The sequence below is a fragment of the Oncorhynchus kisutch genome, linkage group LG17 (genome assembly GCF_002021735.2).
Source record: "Oncorhynchus kisutch isolate 150728-3 linkage group LG17, Okis_V2, whole genome shotgun sequence".
Classification (NCBI taxonomy): domain Eukaryota; kingdom Metazoa; phylum Chordata; class Actinopteri; order Salmoniformes; family Salmonidae; genus Oncorhynchus; species Oncorhynchus kisutch.
Genome location: NC_034190.2, coordinates 52,013,365 through 52,032,940, shown reverse-complemented (window position 1 = coordinate 52,032,940; position 19,576 = coordinate 52,013,365). Strand labels below are relative to the sequence as shown.

The following is a 19,576-nucleotide window of genomic DNA, read 5'->3' as shown; positions in this document are numbered from 1 at the left end:
AACAGTTGAAAACCTTGCTCAGTTGGTCAGCCTCTGGTCCTGGAGATAGTCAACACATATACCCAGTTCTAGTGCTGTAAGCCCCCCACCCCCCCAGAGGGAAAACTACCGACTACCGGTCCCTGGTGGAAAAAAGGTTGAGAAACTGCAAAAGCTCATAAAGAATTCAGAAAGTATCAGAGAACGTTGTAGTCCATTTTTATTGGCAGAAGGCTGCTGCAAAATGTTGCAGACAGTCAAGACTACATTCATGTCAGGAAATTAAATCCAGGTAACAAGACTTCAAAGAGAGATTATGAATTTAAAGCCTGGTGGTTTAAAAGGTGAAGACATTAAGAACATGACTTTATTATACATAATCGAAAGCAAAGCGACAGCAAGTCAGAACAAGCAAGTAATGTACAGGCCATAGTGGGAACGAGTAGTCAGGTTTTTCCAGAGAAATGTAAAGCCGAAGGTTCAAACCAATAAAATAAAAGGCAGACAGAAGCGGCATAGAACTAAAGTGTTTATATAATATACACAACTAAATCCCTTATCCATCACATGCGGAAGCGATCAGAAAAGTTGGGAGACTGGGGCACAGTGAGTGTGACGTCGCTCTTCTTCAGCTCCAGCTGTTTGTAACGTCTGACGGGTTGGGCTTTGTGGACCTGAGGGACAGAGCGAGGACACTCACGTTACACTAAGGTACAACCAGGGCTTCTGTTCCGACAAACCACCACATGCCCGACTAAAAATTATACCAAATACCCTAATGAGCAATAAATCAGTTGTACCAGGTGTGTTGGTGCCGGCGCTAGAGCAAACATCAGATTAGGGTACACAACATTTTGAAACCAAAAAGGAAAGTTTTAGACAAGTTCAGGTTGGCGTGTTTGTGCTGAAACAAAAGCCAGCACATGTAGAGGGAGACTGGTTTAAAAGTGGTATAGGGACAACAAGCCCTTACCAGGCTACAACTTAACTCTACAGTATTTTAAGCACATGACCAACCTCTGGGCAGGGCTGGTCTAAGGTCAGTGTAGTTACCTGTTCCAGGCGTAGCCTGGCCATGTCCTCCTTCTCACGCTCCTCCTGCTCCCTGCGCTGTTCCTCCTCCATGCAAGCCCTCAGAGCCTCCTTCTCACTCACCGCCCGGTCAAACTCCAGCCGCTCCTTGGCGCGGCGCTCTGTAGACAGCTGGAAGCCCTCTGGAACTACGGAATTATTCATGTCTTCTAAAGAGAGGCAAGAAAAAAAAAAGGTGAAGGGGTTTGGGTGGTGAGGTGTTTAAAAATAAAGATTGGCAGGTGGTAAAGGAAAGGCAAAAAGGTTATGAGTGCAGAAGTCCAGCTCAGCGTTACCCAAACAAAGCCCACGTAAAGGAGTAGGTAACCCTGATCCAGTGTTGAGACTAAGATAAACAAGACTGGAATTTGTAGTTGAGGGAAAGAAATAGGCTTGAGATTAGTCTCAAGACAGGTAATGATCCAAGAGATCTGTTCAGGGTGACAGAAGTGGGGGAATCCCTGAGATAAAAAGGTGGGAGGAGGAGTTGAGTTAAAGAGGTCCAACAGGTTTCCAGGACTACGGTTGTAGTCTATGGCCAGTGCAGAAAGAGGTGAGCAAGGCTGGTGTGATCATACTTACCCAGGACAGAGCGGTTCTCTTTCTTGGGGATGAACGGCTCTTTGTGAGTGACCATATTTGGTCGAGCTTTGAAGGTGGCTGCCTCCGCCTGGTGCTTCTGTTCCTCCTTCACCTGGAGAGAACAAAACAGAGGGGTTCGGGCAGGAATAGTGCTTTGTCACATCTACATAAATACGTTTCCTCCCGAGTGGCGCAGCGGTCTAAGGCACTGCATCGCAGCACTTGAGGCGTCACTACAGACCAGGGTTTGAGCCCAGGCTGTGTCACAACCAGCTGTGAACAGGAGTCCCATATAGGAGGCGCACAATTGGCCCAGCGTTGTCCAGGTTAGGGGAGGGTTTGGCCGGGTGGTGGCTTTACTTGCCTCATCACGCTCTAGTGACTCCTTGTTGCGGGCGGATGCCTGCAGGCTGACTTCAGTCGTCAGCTAAACAGTGTTTACTTCTACACATGGGTGCAGGCGGCTTCCGGGTTAAGTGGGCGGGTGTTAGAAGGGCGGTTTGGCGGACACATGACTCGACCTACGCGTCTCCAGAGCCCGTTGGGGAGTTGCAGCGATGAGACAAGCTCTTAATTGGATATCACGAAATTAGGGCGAAAGACTTATTCACCATCAGTAAATATTCATCACAACAAATCCATTATTTTAGGCAGGTCTAAAGATACATGAAGAAAATGTATTTCAGAAAAGAATATAAGTTGGGTATGCTCCATGCTTTAGGCTTGTTCATTTAGCAGACAAGATGTCCCTTGCCATTATTTTATAGTAAGAATTATAATTGAACTCGGCTGAATAAAATAGAAAGGATATTTTTCCCCCATTCCGGAGCAAGAGGGTGCGCATATGAAGCGGCTATGTTGAGTGTAAAAGTGAGAATTTGAAACAGGTCCTATATGCTACATTGAGTTTTGGCAACTTTAGTTGTGAATGATACAAACGTTAGATAAAAAGATATGGGCTGCATGATGCGACTATAGGCTATTGATGAATTGAGAAAGTCAAAAAAGCCTGCATTCCGTTCCTTGCCTCAGGATGCACATGCAGTTCTCATTGAGTGATCTATTTTCACCCATCAGACTATTCTCAATTTAACCTAGTCTTTACTATTGTCAAATTTGTTTCGATTTAGAATGGCTCATTATCAAATGGTCAAGACATGGTCACCCTTATGCACTGGAATAGAAAATAGAGGCCCTTTCCCACCAGTGTTTTTCATGCAAGTCTGGTAATGTCACTGCACAACGGGTGATATTCAGCTAACTCTGTAGGCCGTGGACTCTCCAACCATGTTCCTGCAGCAACCCAGTGCTTAAATTTGGGAAACCAAGTGAAATCTGTTCGGGAACATTGATAGTAACATGTTTTCACGACGAAACATTTGATTAAACGGTTGACAACCGGGGCCTCCCGGGTGGCGCAGTGGCACCAGAGACTCTGGGTTCGCGCCCAGACTGAGGTCTGTGGGGCGACGCACAATTGGCCTAGCATCGTCCGGGTTAGGCCGGTAGGGATATCCTTGTTTCATCATGCACCAGCGACTCCTGTGGCGGGCCGGGCACAGTGCATGCTAACCAAGGTTGCCAGGTCCATTGGTGCAGCTGGCTTCCAGGTTGGATGCGCGCTGTGTTAAGAAGCAGTGCGGTTTGGTTGGGTTGTGTATCGGAGGACGCATGACTTTCAACCTTCGTCTCTCCCGAGCGGTACGGGAGTTGTAGCAATGAGACAAGATCGTAGCTACTAACAATTGGATACCACGAAATTGGGGAGAAAGAGGGTAAAAAAAAAAATATTATTAAATAACTGTTGACAACCCCTCTATGCACACTGGAGAAAGGAGAATGAAGGAAATGTAAACTCAGCTGTGTAATATTCTGTAGCTTAAGGTAAAGGTAAATTTCACTATAATTGTAAGCTAAATTTGTTTCATTTCGGCTTCACCAATTACATACCAAAGACATCTTTAAATCAGTTTCTTTTTACGTTTTATTGCCATGTGCAGTAGGCTGTGTATTGTATAACGGAACAATGTTAAATCAGGTTCTTTGACCATGTCTTCCACTCCATTTCAACCGGTTGAACATCTTTCTTCAAATGGATCACAGTGAGGTGAGTTTTAAAAGCACATAGTGTTTTCATAAGCGTTATGCAATTTTATTTGCAGTGTTTAGAGGGACAATAGAGCCCCAATTAGAATCAGAATTTTAAGATCAGAATTTTACTGTGGTCATGACTCATGACTGCTGGTGTGGCAGTAATAGGGTCACTGCAACAGCTCTAGGCAGGAAATAGGATTATGCAAATAGTCGATGCACATATAAAAATTAAACTTAAAAAACTGATTGTGCCTGACACGCAGTACTTTGGTGCCAGTCAGAAATACGGAGCTCGTTATTATACTTATAGGGTCAGAGTATGAAAGCAACTGCATGAACTTAGCCACATCTTCAGTTTGACAGCCGAGCAGGAATTCAATAAAGCCAGTCAGTACAACTCTGGAGTTGTCCAGGGACCCCGCCTTGGGCCTTACCATCTGCTCCCAGCGGTCATGCTTTACAGCTCCCCGCTCGTCAATGAGCAGCTTGAAGGGCTCAGGCTTGGTGGGCTCAGCCACCTTCTTCTCTGGCAGGACCACTTCATGGAAGTCCGGCAGCGGCTGGGCCTTGAACTTTGGCACCTGAGGTTCAGAATTTTTTATTGACCAATCTGGTTACGATAACATTTTCTAGCAAAACAAAGTGCAGCAAAAAGGCTTTAATTCATTATCTCAAAATAATGTTGCACCACAAATCTTAGATGTGTAACACCTTGCTCGTCACCATCTAATGACACAGGGCACAACAGGGAACTGCTCCTGTAACCCCTCTAGTAGGACTACTCATCAGGTCTCCCCATATTAAATAGAATTTAAGGCAAAAGCAACCCGAGGAGAAAACTGAACACTTTTAAGGCAGTACCTCTTCATGCCTAAGCTCCTCTAGCCTCTTCTCTTTCAGCAGCCTTTTCTCACACTCCCGCTCTTCAAAGGAGAAGGGGCACACGTCCATATGGGTCTTGTCCTGGAGCTTAGGCTGGAAGGGCAGGCCAAAGTGGGGTGCCGCGTGGGCCTTGAGCGGGGCCGGGGGTTTTACCTCCTCCACCTTTCTGTCTATGCGCACCCTCTTCTTCAGGGCCCATGCAGGGGACTCTGGAACAGTGGGACATACCACCTTCTTCTCCGGGACACCCTGTAAACCAACAGGTGTGCGTATCCCATTAGCAAGGGCACCATCACATCATATATACCGTCATGGTATTACACCAGAGCTAGAATGTTTTGCTTGCAAAATACTACATTTTCTGTTCATTGTTTGGCATGGCAATACCATAAGGAGCAGACTGCAAACAGACTCGCATCTAGGCTACATGTACTACCAATCCATGACAAACGAGTAAAAACTAGAGTTGGCCGTGTAGCACTCACCACCACCTCCTCTAGGATCCTAACCGGCAGCGGGCGGGAGTGGAAGGTGTGCTGCTCCTCTGGCTCCTCCGGCTTCTTACTGGCATTTCGATCCGTCAGCCTCTTGTCCATGTGCAAATGGAAGCACTCCGGCCGCGTGGACTCCTTCACCGAGGGCTTCTTGGGATTCAGCGCCCCCTCTAGGATCTTCCTGTTCAGCTCCAGGGCCTTGAACTTAAACCTGGAAGATACCACAGGACATGGGTGGATAATGAAGGTTGCAAATAGAATAAGTGAAGACAATTCCTTATTCAAATTGAAACAAATCATATATGTTCAATACAAAGTATTTCTATCTTCTTGAAGAGGGTTCAAGGTCATTGGACCATGAATGGGCTGGAGCACCAGTAAACGTGTCAGCTTCATTCTAGTAACGTAGAGTACACACTGGTAGAAGTAACCCACCAAGTCTAATAACTACTATTTATAGGCCACACCACATGCCAGTAGAAGAACAGAGTAAAGAAGCCGTAAGTGTGGACTCACTGTTGGAGTTTCTGGAGTTCCTCAGCCTCAAGCTCAGCGCTGCTCTTGACTGCCGTGGGTCGGCGCCTCTGCCGGGTCATCAGCAGAGGGGTGTGAGGGTGGGTGATCTTCAGCTGCTCACTCTTCACAGGCGACGGGCCTGAAGGAGAGAATCATTTCAGTTTGCTGCCATTTTTAATTCACGCACGAAGCACACCCCAGAGCATGGGACTGCCACCATTGCCTGTCATGTATAACAGAAAGGACTAGCTGGATTAGAGCTAATACACACCCCTCTCGTGGCTCTGTCGACTGCGAAGGTGGTAGCGGGTTGGAGTCCGTCTCTGAAACTGCTCAATCTGCTGGGCCATGGGCACGTAGGGGGCAGGGTCCTCCAGCTTCCTCTTGCTGCCAGTAGACAGGTTAAAGGGCTTTGGCACAGTGGTACCATTTGGTGCCTTGGCCTGACAAAGAAAATAATTCAGGAGATTACTTCAAGGGGGAAAAAAATAATCACTAATGTCTGGGTGAAGCGACAATGTAGGGAATTGGAAAAATCATATTTTTGGGTTGCACCCATCCCTTAAACTGCCATAGCAGCTGATGTGGCCCAAATGAAGCTAGCTACTTACGGGGGAGGATGGGTGCTTGCGGAGCTGTGCGGTGAAGTCCATCTCCTTGTGCGGTGGCAAGGTGCCGACCTTGACACGTCCGTCTGTGCTGAAGTTGAACTCTTTGGGTACGGTGGTGGCCAGAGCCAGCTTCTTAGGGGGCTGACCTGAATGACGACATGATTGACAAGATGAAATCCTGCTTAATGCAGACATTACCCCTTGCTAAAATTGAAGCTACTCACTGCCTGCCATTGCAGCCCTGTAACTGGCCTCGTTCCTCTTCCGCTGGTCAGCCACTTCCTTCTGAAGAGTCTTGATGCGCTCCATCTCCTGCTGCTCAGAGCTCTTATGCCTGGGGTTGACATACAAACTTTATAACACAATCTAGGGATATTAACCTTCAAATGCAGTGTTCCACAATATTGGTCCTAGAGAACCACTGGGTTTTGCAAGCTTTTGTCCTAGCCGTGTCAATACTTGATTAGTTGAATAAGGAGAGTTATTGCTAGGGTTATAATGCTGAGTGATGGGAAATGTAACCAGTCAAATGCCTTAATATATCCATGGATTAAAGGACTGACAGTCTTGTCAGCACCAACATCAGGTCATGCATGCCTCCTTGAATTAAAATCCATGAGTGATAGAAGTATGACATACTGTGTGGTGGTGGGGGCTGCTGCAACGTGCCGGGCCTGCGTGGCTGCTCTGGGGTTGAGTCGCACGGTGGTGCGGACACTAAGACTGCGCCTGGGGGGCAGAGATGAGCTCCTGGCAAATGAACAGACCAGGACAGTCTGGTTACTTTTGTCCACAAGACAATTGGTCAAGGTTCATTATTAAAGATGGAATCTGCAGTAGGGGGGAAACAGCACCACTGCCCAGGCATTATTGTTGACAAAGCAGAGGTGGAGAGCGCTGCATGTGATAAAGGAATACATTCATCAACACAATATTAATTTCATACTTCAAACCCAATAGTCAACAGTTTGGACCATGCTAAACAAGCCCTCTCAAAATACATTTCCACCATGGTGGGAGGGGGAAGACAAGATACTCCAGTTGGTTGACAAAATGTTGGTGGGTTTTTGTGTGTTTTGTGTTACAGCCTTTGGGTTTGAGCTGTAAACCGTAAGATGAATTGCTGTCTCTGCCATGACCACATCCAGGGCTAGATTTAATAATTCCAGGCACACTGCGGCAGAGGGGAGGATAGTGAAAATGTATAAGTTCTCTGACCTTCTCTGCTTCTTGACAGGTGGTGGCACTTGAGGGGCAGTGTGCCGTCCTTCATCATTGCAGGCTGCCTCTTTGCGCTTTGACACCCTTCAGTGGAGAAACAAGTGTTATATTACCACTTAAAAGCATATATTTGCTTGGTCTAATACTGGTCTGCAGCTAAACAGGTTGATGCCGTTATAAAAGAAACATAATGTTAAAGTTATAACCTTTTGCCATCTTTCCTTTCCACTTGACATTAACTAATAAAATAAATATTCCAAACACCCATGAATGCAGCAGGATGGCTGCAATTGGGTTTTTAAAAAATAACCACATTCCTTAGTAACTCAATTTGACCAATGTAGAGCCTCAAACGAGATGTCAGCCGAGCTGAGTGTTCTAGAAGCAACATACCTGCGCGGTTGGGCAGGGGGTCCCTTCCTTTTGGGCAGGGCAGCTACCGGAGCTGGCTTATTTCCCCAGGAGGTGACAATGTTGGGGAGGGTAGCTGAGGACATGCTCGGGGAATCTGCTGTGGTAGGTCCCGAGGAAGTGCTTGGGGACTCTACTGTGGAAACAAGAATATATATATATATATATATATATATATATTACACACAGGTCAGTCCAACTTGTGAATGTAAGTGTGAAAACACCCTGGATAATCGTAAAACTGTCTGAAGTACCAACCTGAGTTAGAGTTGTCCCTCACCCTGGGAGATACAATCACCCTGGGCAAGTGTGTTTTAGGAGTCATTCCAAATGGCATATTGTTTCTGTTTGGGGTGGCAAGGTGGCCAAACATTCCACCATCCTGGCCAGCACATTGGTCTGCAAACGATTCAAGAATCGTGATAGTGAATAGGTGATACAGCATTTAACACCAAGATCACCCATATGTCAGCATGCTCCAATATTTAAAAAACCATGCATTAATCTTGGGAAGATCTATCCTTACACAGCCCATGGGAATTGTATAACCGTCAGCGTGTTCCAATATTTAAAAATACATGCATTCATCTTGTAAGATCTATCCTTACACAGCCCATGGGAATTGAATAACCGTTGCCTTACTAACAATCCCATGACTTCTAAAATCGGATTTCCTCCAAAATACTTTATAATATTGTGCACAAGCTTGCGAACATATCTTACCAAACCAAATGTCTGCGTTGTCCTCCGTATCCAATGCTTTAAAATCAATGACATGTGACGGTGCATCAAATTCGTAGTGACTTGCCGATTCACTCTGCGCCATCTCACCATCCATTTCAGCAGCTGTCTGTAGCTGCTCTCCTAACAAGTAGATGTTGATGCATGACATGAGGCCAATTGTTAAGATGGGAGTTAGTTTTGAAAACGTAGCAGTGGCTAAATTAGCGAGAAAAACGTTACGCTTTTCCCCCATGAACACATTTAACTGCTTAGCGAAATTATATATATATATATAGTACGTTAACATTACAAATCACAAGAGAGCCATATAAAAACAAAATACTAGAAATGGTATCGTTAGTGTATTGAAGCTAGCTACAGTAGCTAACGTCGGGGTACTAGCTAGATACTGTACTGTGGATCCAAATTATCTGAGATATGAGATTTTTTTTAAAGTTAACATGTTCATTAAAAACACACTACATTATAACATACCTTTTAAACGCGTATCTTACAAACACAACCAAGCCGTAGTGGCAATCCCTTGAGCCGTCAGTTAACTTCAGTGCTGAAATAACAAAATAAGGTTTGGCGTTACCGTTTAAATTTCCTCCCCATTTGAACCAGCCAATCAACAGCCTCTTCCAGAGCAATTGGTTTTCCATTGGCTCAACGTGCCTGGATTACGGCATACTCAAATTATATTTCCTGCCACGTGAGGACTTTCTGTAACAATCCTGAATCCCCACATTCTTACATTTTCATTTAGCTACATTTTACTAATTTAGCAGACACTCTTACCCAGAGTCAACTAATGTATCTAGATAAGAAACCCACATAAGTAATTATAATTTTAAATTCCCCCAAAAACCTACAACAGTGCACGAGTTCGTTTTGGATGGCCCGGGGTTTACACATTTTAAACCATTCCACTGGACCTCAAAATAAAACTCCACCCAACTGGGACAACGGACCATGCAAAACTAACACTTCCATTATCAAGGGGGGAGGGGGTTCAACAACAACAGATGAAAGGGGACATCTTTGACCATGTTCTTTGAAGAGCATCATTTTCATGATTAATTTATCAACAATGTAACAAATTCAACTCGATGGGCAATCAACTGCAAATAATAAATGTGCATTTGCACAGCATCATGCTCTGTAGGCCTAATCTTTATCAATTGTTAAATAAAGTAAAACATTTAGCATGTTAGGCCTACTTATTTAGGCCTATGCTATGGTCTAACGTCAACAAATGATATGGATACAATGGTTGAAATAGACTTGGGTCTTTAATCAACACTCAGTGCAAATAATATTTTTCAGATGTAAAGAAAAAACATGATTCATGTGCATGTTACAATAATGCATTCATTAATCGTAATCAACAATAATAAGTAACAATAGTACAAATACATTTGATAAAAACATAATGATATGTAGGCACAACACTGATGTCTGCATGCAGGACATTTCAAGCTTTTGTTCAATAAAGAAAGTCAATACAACTGGGATGGGTGGCGTTGGAGTGAATACGCCTTCCTTCGGAGGGTGCTACATTTTCTGGATCATGACCTGAAATTTACCTGTGAAGAAATAAACAATATGTCAAAAGGATAAAAGTACTGTATATCCCAAGATCATTTTGCTCTTCTCATACCAAGATCACACACACCATACTATATCAGTCTGGGCTGGCTGATGTTTTTGGTTGGTTGTATTAGACTGTGTTGAGTAATGGTTGGGGCATGGTTATGTTGATAATCATTATAGCTCTGGATACCTGTAATAAGTCTAACTTTCATTAAACTGTTTACAACCCTGGATATCTTGTTTATGGAGGAATGTGTGGTTATATGTTTAATAGGTTTCTCAATTCACAAGCGCAACCAAAGAGAAAAGTCTTCCTTACAGGCAGGCATAACGGACACCTCTGCTGTGACAATACTCTTCACTCCCAGATTGGAAAGCCCTCCTCTAACCAGGCCACATGTGAACGCCAAATACTGCAATGACAGGGGCAGGGAGAACCATTCATGTGGTGAAAGTTGTCCAGGTATAAATAGTGCTTGACAAGTGAGTTTTCCCCCATTACGCTTCCTCACCTTTGGGGCATGCTCCAAATACTGTTTACCGGCAGAGAGCTGAGTGAGTAACCGGAACTTGTTATCCTGCAGGACATAAATACCCTGAAAAAGAATCCGCAGAAATCAACACTACATGAAAAATTACAATATATTCAGTGAAAGTATTTGACCGCATAATATTTCCATGAGAGGTGGTGATTGAAGTGCAATTGAATCTTACTTGGTGGTTTGTTCTTAGGTTGTCAATTTGCTTTTTGAAGACACAGGTCCAGAAGTCTTTGCAGATGAATTTCATGACATCAAGCTCATCTTTAAACCGTGCTGTGTCTTTGGTGAACCTAAAGAAAAAGAGTATGTTCACCATGATGTTGTTCCCAGGGCCAACTCCAGACAGAAACAGGTACTTAGGGGCCCAGGCCGCTAGGGGGCACCCAACCCAGGGCCCCAGCCCAGCTATCTAAACTTGAAGTAATCATAATCGAATACCAACCGGTCATGCAGGGCACGTGCCCAGGGGTCCTGTCCTCCAGGGGGCCTCTATTGATTTTGTTAGTTACACTCACTCAGATATCATTAACATGGCATGAGTCATGGCAAAATGTGTATAATTGCAGGAAATTTGCCTTAAAACTGAAATGTCTCTCCGGCCAATGGCAAAATGTGTGGAACTGCTTAAAACTTGACTCAAACCTGCAACTTTCAAATTGTATTTATTTTTACTCAGTCAGGGTCTCAACTTACTGTTGAGAGTTAGAATACACAAGGTACAAGTTCAAAATGTGGCTGTGCATCAGACATTTTTCTCTTGTTACAGTGCCTTGCGAAAGTATTCGGCCCCCTTGAACTTTGCGACCTTTTGCCACATTTCAGGCTTCAAACATAAACATAAAGATATAAAACTGTATTTTTTTGTGAAGAATCAACAACTAGTGGGACACAATCATGAAGTGGAACGACATTTATTGGATATTTCAAACTTTTTTAACATATCAAAAACTGAAAAATTGGGCGTGCAAAATTATTCAGCCCCCTTAAGTTAATACTTTGTAGCGCCACCTTTTGCTGCGATTACAGCTGTTAGTCGTTTGGGGTATGTCTCTATCAGTTTTGCACATCGAGAGACTGAATTTTTTTCCCATTCCTCCTTGTAAAACAGCTCGAGCTCAGTGAGGTTCGATGGAGAGCATTTGTGAACAGCAGTTTTCAGTTCTTTCCACAGATTCTCGATTGGATTCAGGTCTGGACTTTGACTTGGCCATTCTAACACCTGGATATGTTTATTTTTGAACCATTCCATTGTAGATTTTGCTTTATGTTTTGGATCATTGTCTTGTTGGAAGACAAATCTCCGTCCCAGTCTCAGGTCTTTTGCAGACTCCATCAGGTTTTCTTCCAGAATGGTCCTGTATTTGGCTCCATCCATCTTCTCATCAATTTTAACCATCTTCCCTGTCCCTGCTGAAGAAAAGCAGGCCCAAACCATGATGCTGCCACCACCATGTTTGACAGTGGGGATGGTGTGGTCAGGGTGATGAGCTGTGTTGCTTTTACGCCAAACATAACGTTTTGCATTGTTGCCAAAAAGTTCAATTTTGGTTTCATCTGACCAGAGCACCTTCTTCCACATGTTTGGTGTGTCTCCCAGGTGGCTTGTGGCAAACTTTAAACAACACTTTTTATGGATATCTTTAAGAAATGGCTTTCTTCTTGCCACTCTTCCATAAAGGCCAGATTTGTGCAATATACGACTGATTGTTGTCCTATGGACAGAGTCTCCCACCTCAGCTGTAGATCTCTGCAGTTCATCCAGAGTGATCATGGGCCTCTTGGCTGCATCTCTGATCAGTCTTCTCCTTGTATGAGCTGAAAGTTTAGAGGGACGGCCAGGTCTTGGTAGATTTGCAGTGGTCTGATACTCCTTCCATTTCAATATTATCGCTTGCACAGTGCTCCTTGGGATGTTTAAAGCTTGGGAAATCTTTTTGTATCCAAATCCGGCTTTAAACTTCTTCACAACAGTATCTCGGACCTGCCTGGTGTGTTCCTTGTTCTTCATGATGCTCTCTGCGCTTTTAACGGACCTCTGAGACTATCACAGTGCAGGTGCATTTATACGGAGACTTGATTACACACAGGTGGATTGTATTTATCATCATTAGTCATTTAGGTCAACATTGGATCATTCAGAGATCCTCACTGAACTTCTGGAGAGAGTTTGCTGCACTGAAAGTAAAGGGGCTGAATAATTTTGCACGCCCAATTTTTCAGTTTTTGATTTGTTAAAAAAGTTTGAAATATCCAATAAATGTTGTTCCACTTCCTGATTGTGTCCCACTTGTTGTTGATTCTTCACAAAAAAATACAGTTTTATATCTTTATGTTTGAAGCCTGAAATGTGGCAAAAGGTCGCAAAGTTCAAGGGGGCCGAATACTTTCGCAAGGCACTGTATGTCAGTCACTAGCTAGGTTTCCATCCAATTGGATACAGATTTATGCAAATATTCTAAAATCTGCATAAAAACAATACGTGCATTTTCCCACCAGAGATGTGTTCCCATCGAATTGACTTGTTGCAATAAAAGGCTGTGCAGTTAAATTCCCATGTTCAGAATAAAAATTCAAGTTCAATTGTTTTCAATCACATTTTTAACTGTACTGGTGGTTTTCTCACAAAAAAATGTGTGTTTTATAGCGTGTGCCCACTTTGGTAATGGCACGTGCTCTCTAGCCAATAGCGTGCAGGTAGCGGAATGGGCCAAAATACCAGCAACAGTGTGTGAAAACCTTGTGAAGACTTACAGAAAACGTTTGACCTCTGTCATTGCCAACAAAGGGTATATAACAAAGTATTTAGATAAACTTTTGTTATTGACCAAATACTTATTTTCCACCATAATTTGCAAATAAATTCATAAAAAATCCTACAATGTGATTTTCTGGATTTTTTTTCTCATTTTGTCTGTCATAGTTAAGTGTACCTATGATGAAAATTACAGGCCTCTCTCATCTTTTTAAGTGGGAGAACTTGCACAATTGGCGGCTGACTAAATACTTTTTTGCCCCAATGTATAGCCTACATGATGAGATTATTATAGACAAAAGGGCAAGATTATTTTCAGTTTTCAAATGGCAGCAAAGCATCGATTATCATGTAACCAGAAAAATACCCTCAATATTTATTGGAAAGCAGCATTAAGCTCATCACCTTGCACTTCCACCACCCATAACTTATTTAATCTCTAGCCTAATAAACTGCATGAAGAGTCATAGTGGGAGGACCACACAACATGTCATCACGTGACTCCAAGTTTACTTCGATATGATCGTTATTATATTAATATTTGCACATACGTGTTTCCATTAAAATTTACAGACAAAAAAAGATCCCTCCTTGTCTAGCATATTTTATTTTGTTGACATTTGGAAAGTTTACCGAAAACTTTTCTGTTTCCATAAGGCCTGTCATGACATTTTTTATTCGAAAATTACTCTAGCCAGCTATCTAAACTTGTAGCAATCATGACCAAATAACAACCGGTCACACAGGGTACGTGCCCAGGAGCCCTGACCTTCAGGGGATCCCTACTGATTTTTGTTAATCACTCTCACTCAGATATCATTGACATGGTATAAGTCATGGAAACACGTGTAGTAGTGCAGGAAATTTGCTTCAACTGAAAAACTATGCATCCACCCCATGGCTAAATGGGTAGAATTGCAGGAAATTGGCTATAAAACTGCAATCACACATTTTTTTTTCGTGAGGTTGGGAGGGGACCCCAATCAAATCTAACTTGGGGCCCAAAAAGGGTAGAGCCGGCCCTGATTGTTCCATTACCATTGACAGATCAGGTTGGAAAATATCACCCTTGGAAATAATTTGTGTTTGGTGATGTCAGTGATTATTATAATAATTGGAGGTGGTCACAGTGGTAAACAACAACATTAATTATCATATTAGTATCAATAAATAAACTAAACAAACATAGTGCTTCAACAAACCTTTCTATTAGTCCCTGACCCACCCGGAATCCCATATTTTCCAGTTTGGTAATACATCTCCCATTTTCCTAAAGGATTTGAGGATAAAACAACATAATTAGTTATTATGCACACACATTCCATATTTTCCAACACCATTAAAAAAATATGGCCTCACCATTTCCCCATGTTCAGATGATTTGTATATATACTGTATCACCTCATTGTGTAAAAACTGAAAAAGGGCTTCGTCTGCCATCCTTGGTTATTCCCAAACCTATCAAACACCTCTGGCTAGTAAGGATGACGCCACCCTAAATGCTATCAGTATTCATATATAGATATTTATATATATAACGTTATATATTCGTCTTTGAATTTAGTGATGTGTGTTTCTACAGTCACTTAATAATGTAGAGCAAAGAACACAACCTAATCGAAATTTCTATGAACCAAAGAGTATTTAAGCCAACATATATTTCTAACTAGCCATCAATAAATTACTATGATTAAATAGCTCAACTTGAGTCGTGAGACGCAAAGATTTAACGATGAGACATGAAAATAAACATCTGACAGAGGTCCTTCTTTCACACTGGCAAACAGTCGGCCAAAATAATGCCTGAATAGGAAGCGAAAAAGACAAATGAAAAAGGATGAACATATGATTATTACATCCCTTATTATTTAACAGTTCATACGGTTAAAAAAATGCCGGTGGATGTATGTGTTATTTAGCTAATTAGACACAAGAAACATTGTGGCAATGTGGGCAACAACGTTACAAAGGCATATATGGACTACTTCCATAGAGATAGATAGAGGACTCATCTTTGTATCTGTGCCATTGTAGCGTCTGTGATAGCATCAAATCAAATCAAATTGTATTGGTCACATGTTCCCGAATACAACAGGTGTAGACTTTACCACGAAATGCTTACTTACGAGCCCATTTCCAACAATGCAGAGTTAAAAAGTAAGAACAATAAATGCTACAGTATGTACAAAAAGTGACTAGACAATCAGGATAGATAATAAACAGAGTAGCAGCAGCGTATGTAACAAGTATGAAAGTCTGTCTATGTGTTAGTGTGTGTGTGTAGTCAATATGTATGTGTTTTGTGTGTGTGAGCGTGTGTAGTGTGTGTGTGTGTCGGTGTGTGTGTGTGTGTGTGTGTCGGTGTAGTATGTAGTGTGTGACTAGAGTCTAGTGAGTGAGTGTGCAGAGAGTCAGTGCAAAAATCATAATAAATAATAAAGGGGGTCAATGTAAATAGTCCGGGTAGCCATTTGAAGTGATGTTCATCAGGGGGATCCCTATTTTTGAACACAAGCATGGTACCAATAATTGCTTCTATTTCACAAGATGTATAGTACCAGCCAAAAGTTTGGACACACCTACTCATTCTAGGGTTTTTCTTTATTTTTTACTATTTTCTACGTTGTAGAATAAAAGTGAAGACATCAGAACAATTAAATAAAACATATGGAATCATGTAGTAACCAAAAAAAGTGTTAAACAAATCAAATGTTATATTTGAGATTATTCAAAGTAGCCACCCTTTGCCTTGATGACAGCTTTGCACAATCTTAGCATTCTCTCAACCAGCTTCACATGGAATGTTTTTCCAACAGTCTTGAAGGAGTTCCTACATATACTGAGCAGTTGTTGGCTGCTTTTCCTTCACTCTGCAGTCCAACCCATCCCAAACCATCTCAATTGGGTTGAGCTTGTGTGATTGTGGAGGTCAAGTCATCTGATTAAGCACTCCATCACTCTCCTTCTTGGTCAAATAGCCCTTACACAGCCTGGAGGTGTGTTGGGTCATTGTCCTGTTGAAAAACAAATGATAGTCCCACTAAGCGCAAACCAGATGGGAATTCTAAATAAATCACTGACAGTATCAGCAGCAAAGCTCCTCCTCCATGCTTCACAGTGGAAACCACACATGCAGAGATCATCCATTTATCTACTCTGCGTCTCACAAAGACACAGTGGTTGGAACCAAAAATCTCAAATTTGGACTCATCAGACCAAAGGACAGACTTCCAACGGTCTAATGTCCATTGCTCATGTTTATTTGCCCAAGCAAGTCTCTTCTTCTTATTGGTGTCCTTTAGTAGTGGTTTCTTTGCAGCAATTAGACCACAAAGGCCTGATTCACGCAGTCTCCCCTGAACAGTTGATGTTGAGATGTGTCTGTTACTTGAACTCTGTGAAGCATTTATTTGGGCTGCAATCAGACGTGCAGTTAACTCTAATGAACTTATCCTCTGCAGCAGAGGTAACTCTGAGTCTTCCTTCCTTGTTGGGGTTCTCGTATGAGCCAGTTTCATCATAGCGCTTGATGGTTTTTGCGACTGCACTTGAAGAAACACAATTGACTGGCTCAAACGCATTAAGAAGAAAATAAATTCCACAAATGTACTTTTAACAAGGCACACTTGTTAATTGAAAGGCATTCCAGGTGACTATCTAATTTAAACGTATATATATATAATGATTTAACCTTTATTTAACTAGGCAAGCCAGTTAAGAACAAATTCTTATTTACAATGACTGCCTGTACTGGCCAAACCAGACCCGATGCTGGGACAATTCTGCACCGTCCTATGGGAGTCCCAATCACGGCTGGTTGTGATACAGCCTGAAATCAAACCAGGATGTCTGTAGTGATGCCTCAAGCACTGAGATGCAGGGCCTTTTTAGATCGCTGCGCCACTCGGGAGCCCAAGTGGTGCATGTTGACAGAATGCCAAGAGTGTGCAAAGCTGTCATCAAAGGGTGGCTACTTTGAAGAATCTCAAATATAAATATATTTTGATTAGTTTAACACTTGTTACTAATTTCATAGTTTTGATGTCTTCACTATTATTCTACAATGTAGAAATTTGGTCAAAATAAAGAAAAACCCTCTAATGACTAGGTGTGTTCAAACTTTTGACTGGTACTGTATGTCCTTGAACCGATTACTTTCAAATCACACACAGATGATAAATTATGAGGATAATTTAGTTGCTAGCCTACAGTACCTTGGTCGGGCCTTCATCTTGAGATACTCCATGTGAGGGGGATGCACTGAGCCAGCCTGCAAAGTCACTTCCTAGAGTAGATCAAACTGTTCATGCAATGTTTCCAAAAACTCCTCCATGTTGCAAGATGACACTTCCTGATCATCAAATGCGCCACTGAGCATTCTCATAGGAAACAATGGGGTGACGTCATCGATGGCTTCCTCCATATTTTTTTTACAGCCTATGGGTGGAAGCCCTCAATGGCGCTGCCCATGCTAATACAGCCTTTTGGCCACGAGAGGCCTCTATCATTCTCTATAGCTATGTCCAAATAGTTTTAACATGGTTCTCTGCATACTAGGTTTGGTTTGCTCCTAGTCGAAGTTGGGCTAGGCGAAGTGAATGTCTGTACCTCACATGCTCTTGACCTTTGATTGAAAATAGTACTGTTTGTCCCTCTTTAGACGCTGTAGCCAGTATACCTCCTCAAAATAGTCTAAATTAATCTAAGATAACTCTAGAAATCTGTAATACATTTTTATGTTTTCGCCAGGAAGCTCAGGACCCAGTTGCACAGGGTGGGGTTCAGACCCATGGCCATGAGCTTAAGATGAGCTTGGAGGGTACTATGGTGTTGAATGCTGAGCTATAGTCAATTAACAGCATTCTTACATAGGGATTCCTCTTGTCCAGATGGGATAGGGCAGTATGCAGTGTGATGGCGATCTGTGGATCTATTTGGACGGTAAGCAAATTGAAGTGGGTCTAGGGTGTCAGGTAAGGTAGAGGTGATATGATCCTTAACTAGCCTTCCAAAGCACTTCATGATGACAGAAGTGAGTGCTATGGGGAGATAGTCATTTAGTTGGATTACCTTTGCTTTCTTGGGTACATGAACAATGGTGGACAATTTGAAGCAAGTGGGGACAGCAGACTGGGATAGGGAGAGATTGAATATGTCCGTAAACACTCCAGCCAGCTGGTTTGCGCTTGCTCTGAGGACGTGGCTAGGGATGCCATCTGGGCCGGCAGACTTGTGAGGGTTAACACGTTTATATGTCTTACTCACGTCGGCCACGGAGAAGGAGAGCCCACAGTCCTTGGTAGCGTGCCGTGTCGGTGGCACTGTGTTATCCTCAAAGCGGGCAAAGAAAGTGTTTAGCTTGTCCGGGAAAAAAGACGTTGATGTCCGCGACGTGGCTGGTTTTCTCTTTGTAGTCCGTGATTGTCTGTAGACCCTGCCACATATGTCTCGTGTCTGAGCTGTTGAATTGCGACTCCACTTTGTCTCTGTACTGAGGTTTTGCCTGTTTGATTTCCTTATGGAGGGAATAACTACACTGTTTGTATTCTGCAATATTCCCAGTCAGCTTGCCATGGTTAAATGCAGTGGTTCACACTTTCAGTTTTGCACAAATGCTGCCATCTATCCATGGTTTCTGGTTTGATTAGGTTTTAATAGTCACCGTGGGAACAACATCCCCTATACATTTCCTGATGAACTCCACCACTGTGTCAGTGTATGCGTCAATGTTATTCTCAGAGGCTACCCTGAACAAATCCCAGTCCATGTGATCAAAACAATCTTGAAGCATGTTTTCCGATTTGGTCGGACCAGCATTGAATGGACCTTAGCAAGGGAGGAGCAAAATGGAGTTGTGAGGGAGGGCAGGGGGGGGGGGCTTGTAGGTATTTCGAAAAGTTGAGTAACAGTGGTCCAATGTTTTACCAACACGAGAACTACAGTCAATGTGTTGGTAGATCTTTGGTAGCATTTTCCTCAAATTTTCTTTGTTAAAATCCCCAGCTACAATAAATGCGGCCGCAGGATATGTCATTTCCAGTTCATAAAGTCCGGTGTAGTTCTTTGAGGGACATCATGGTATCGGCTTGAGGGGGAATATAC

The 19,576-nt window shown here is 42.8% G+C and overlaps 2 protein-coding genes across 5 annotated transcripts; both read right to left on the bottom strand.

Moving 5' to 3' along the window:
• Nucleotides 1-182: 182 nt before the first annotated feature.
• Nucleotides 183-9,260, bottom strand: tpx2 (TPX2 microtubule nucleation factor). 4 transcript variants are annotated; one of them, XM_020506131.2, is made up of 16 exons: nucleotides 9,080-9,260; nucleotides 8,585-8,725; nucleotides 8,120-8,260; nucleotides 7,844-7,997; nucleotides 7,448-7,534; nucleotides 6,869-6,979; nucleotides 6,454-6,563; nucleotides 6,230-6,375; nucleotides 5,890-6,061; nucleotides 5,619-5,757; nucleotides 5,094-5,313; nucleotides 4,588-4,857; nucleotides 4,161-4,307; nucleotides 1,633-1,744; nucleotides 1,033-1,220; nucleotides 183-653 (listed from the first exon to the last, which is right to left on the bottom strand). In XM_020506131.2, the coding sequence occupies exons 2-16, from the start codon at nucleotides 8,697-8,699 to the stop codon at nucleotides 543-545; spliced, it is 2,223 nt and encodes a 740-aa protein (XP_020361720.1). In that variant the 5' UTR covers nucleotides 8,700-8,725; nucleotides 9,080-9,260; the 3' UTR covers nucleotides 183-542. The 4 variants fall into 4 exon arrangements, with proteins under 4 accessions (XP_020361720.1, XP_020361721.1, XP_020361722.1 ...); XM_020506132.2 differs by having other exon boundaries at nucleotides 7,844-7,994; nucleotides 9,080-9,195; XM_020506133.2 differs by lacking the exon at nucleotides 8,120-8,260 and having other exon boundaries at nucleotides 9,080-9,200.
• A 600-nt stretch (nucleotides 9,261-9,860) lies between these two features.
• On the bottom strand, nucleotides 9,861-15,256 carry trappc6b (trafficking protein particle complex subunit 6B). Its single transcript, XM_020507177.2, has 6 exons — nucleotides 14,834-15,256; nucleotides 14,677-14,744; nucleotides 10,895-11,012; nucleotides 10,693-10,776; nucleotides 10,500-10,593; nucleotides 9,861-10,173 (listed from the first exon to the last, which is right to left on the bottom strand). Exons 1-6 carry the CDS (start codon nucleotides 14,912-14,914, stop codon nucleotides 10,142-10,144), a joined length of 477 nt encoding a protein of 158 aa, XP_020362766.1. The 5' UTR covers nucleotides 14,915-15,256; the 3' UTR covers nucleotides 9,861-10,141.
• Between the last annotated feature and the right edge of the window lie 4,320 nt (nucleotides 15,257-19,576).

Excerpts from the sequence above, each read along its gene's own strand:
- tpx2 (XM_020506131.2), bottom strand. The coding sequence starts at position 8,699 with ATGGATGGTGAGATGGCGCAGAGTGAATCGGCAAGTCACTACGAATTT. Across the intron at positions 1,745-4,160 it reads ATGACCGCTGGGAGCAGATG|GTGAAGGAGGAACAGAAGCA; the intron begins GTAAGGCCCAAG and ends TGTTCTCTCCAG. Across the intron at positions 654-1,032 it reads CCAGGCTACGCCTGGAACAG|GTCCACAAAGCCCAACCCGT; the intron begins GTAACTACACTG and ends TCTGTCCCTCAG.
- trappc6b (XM_020507177.2), bottom strand. The coding sequence starts at position 14,914 with ATGGCAGACGAAGCCCTTTTTCAGTTTTTACACAATGAGGTGATACAG. Across the intron at positions 14,745-14,833 it reads CATCTGAACATGGGGAAATG|GAAAATGGGAGATGTATTAC; the intron begins GTGAGGCCATAT and ends CAAATCCTTTAG. Across the intron at positions 11,013-14,676 it reads GGTCAGGGACTAATAGAAAG|GTTCACCAAAGACACAGCAC; the intron begins GTTTGTTGAAGC and ends CTTTTTCTTTAG.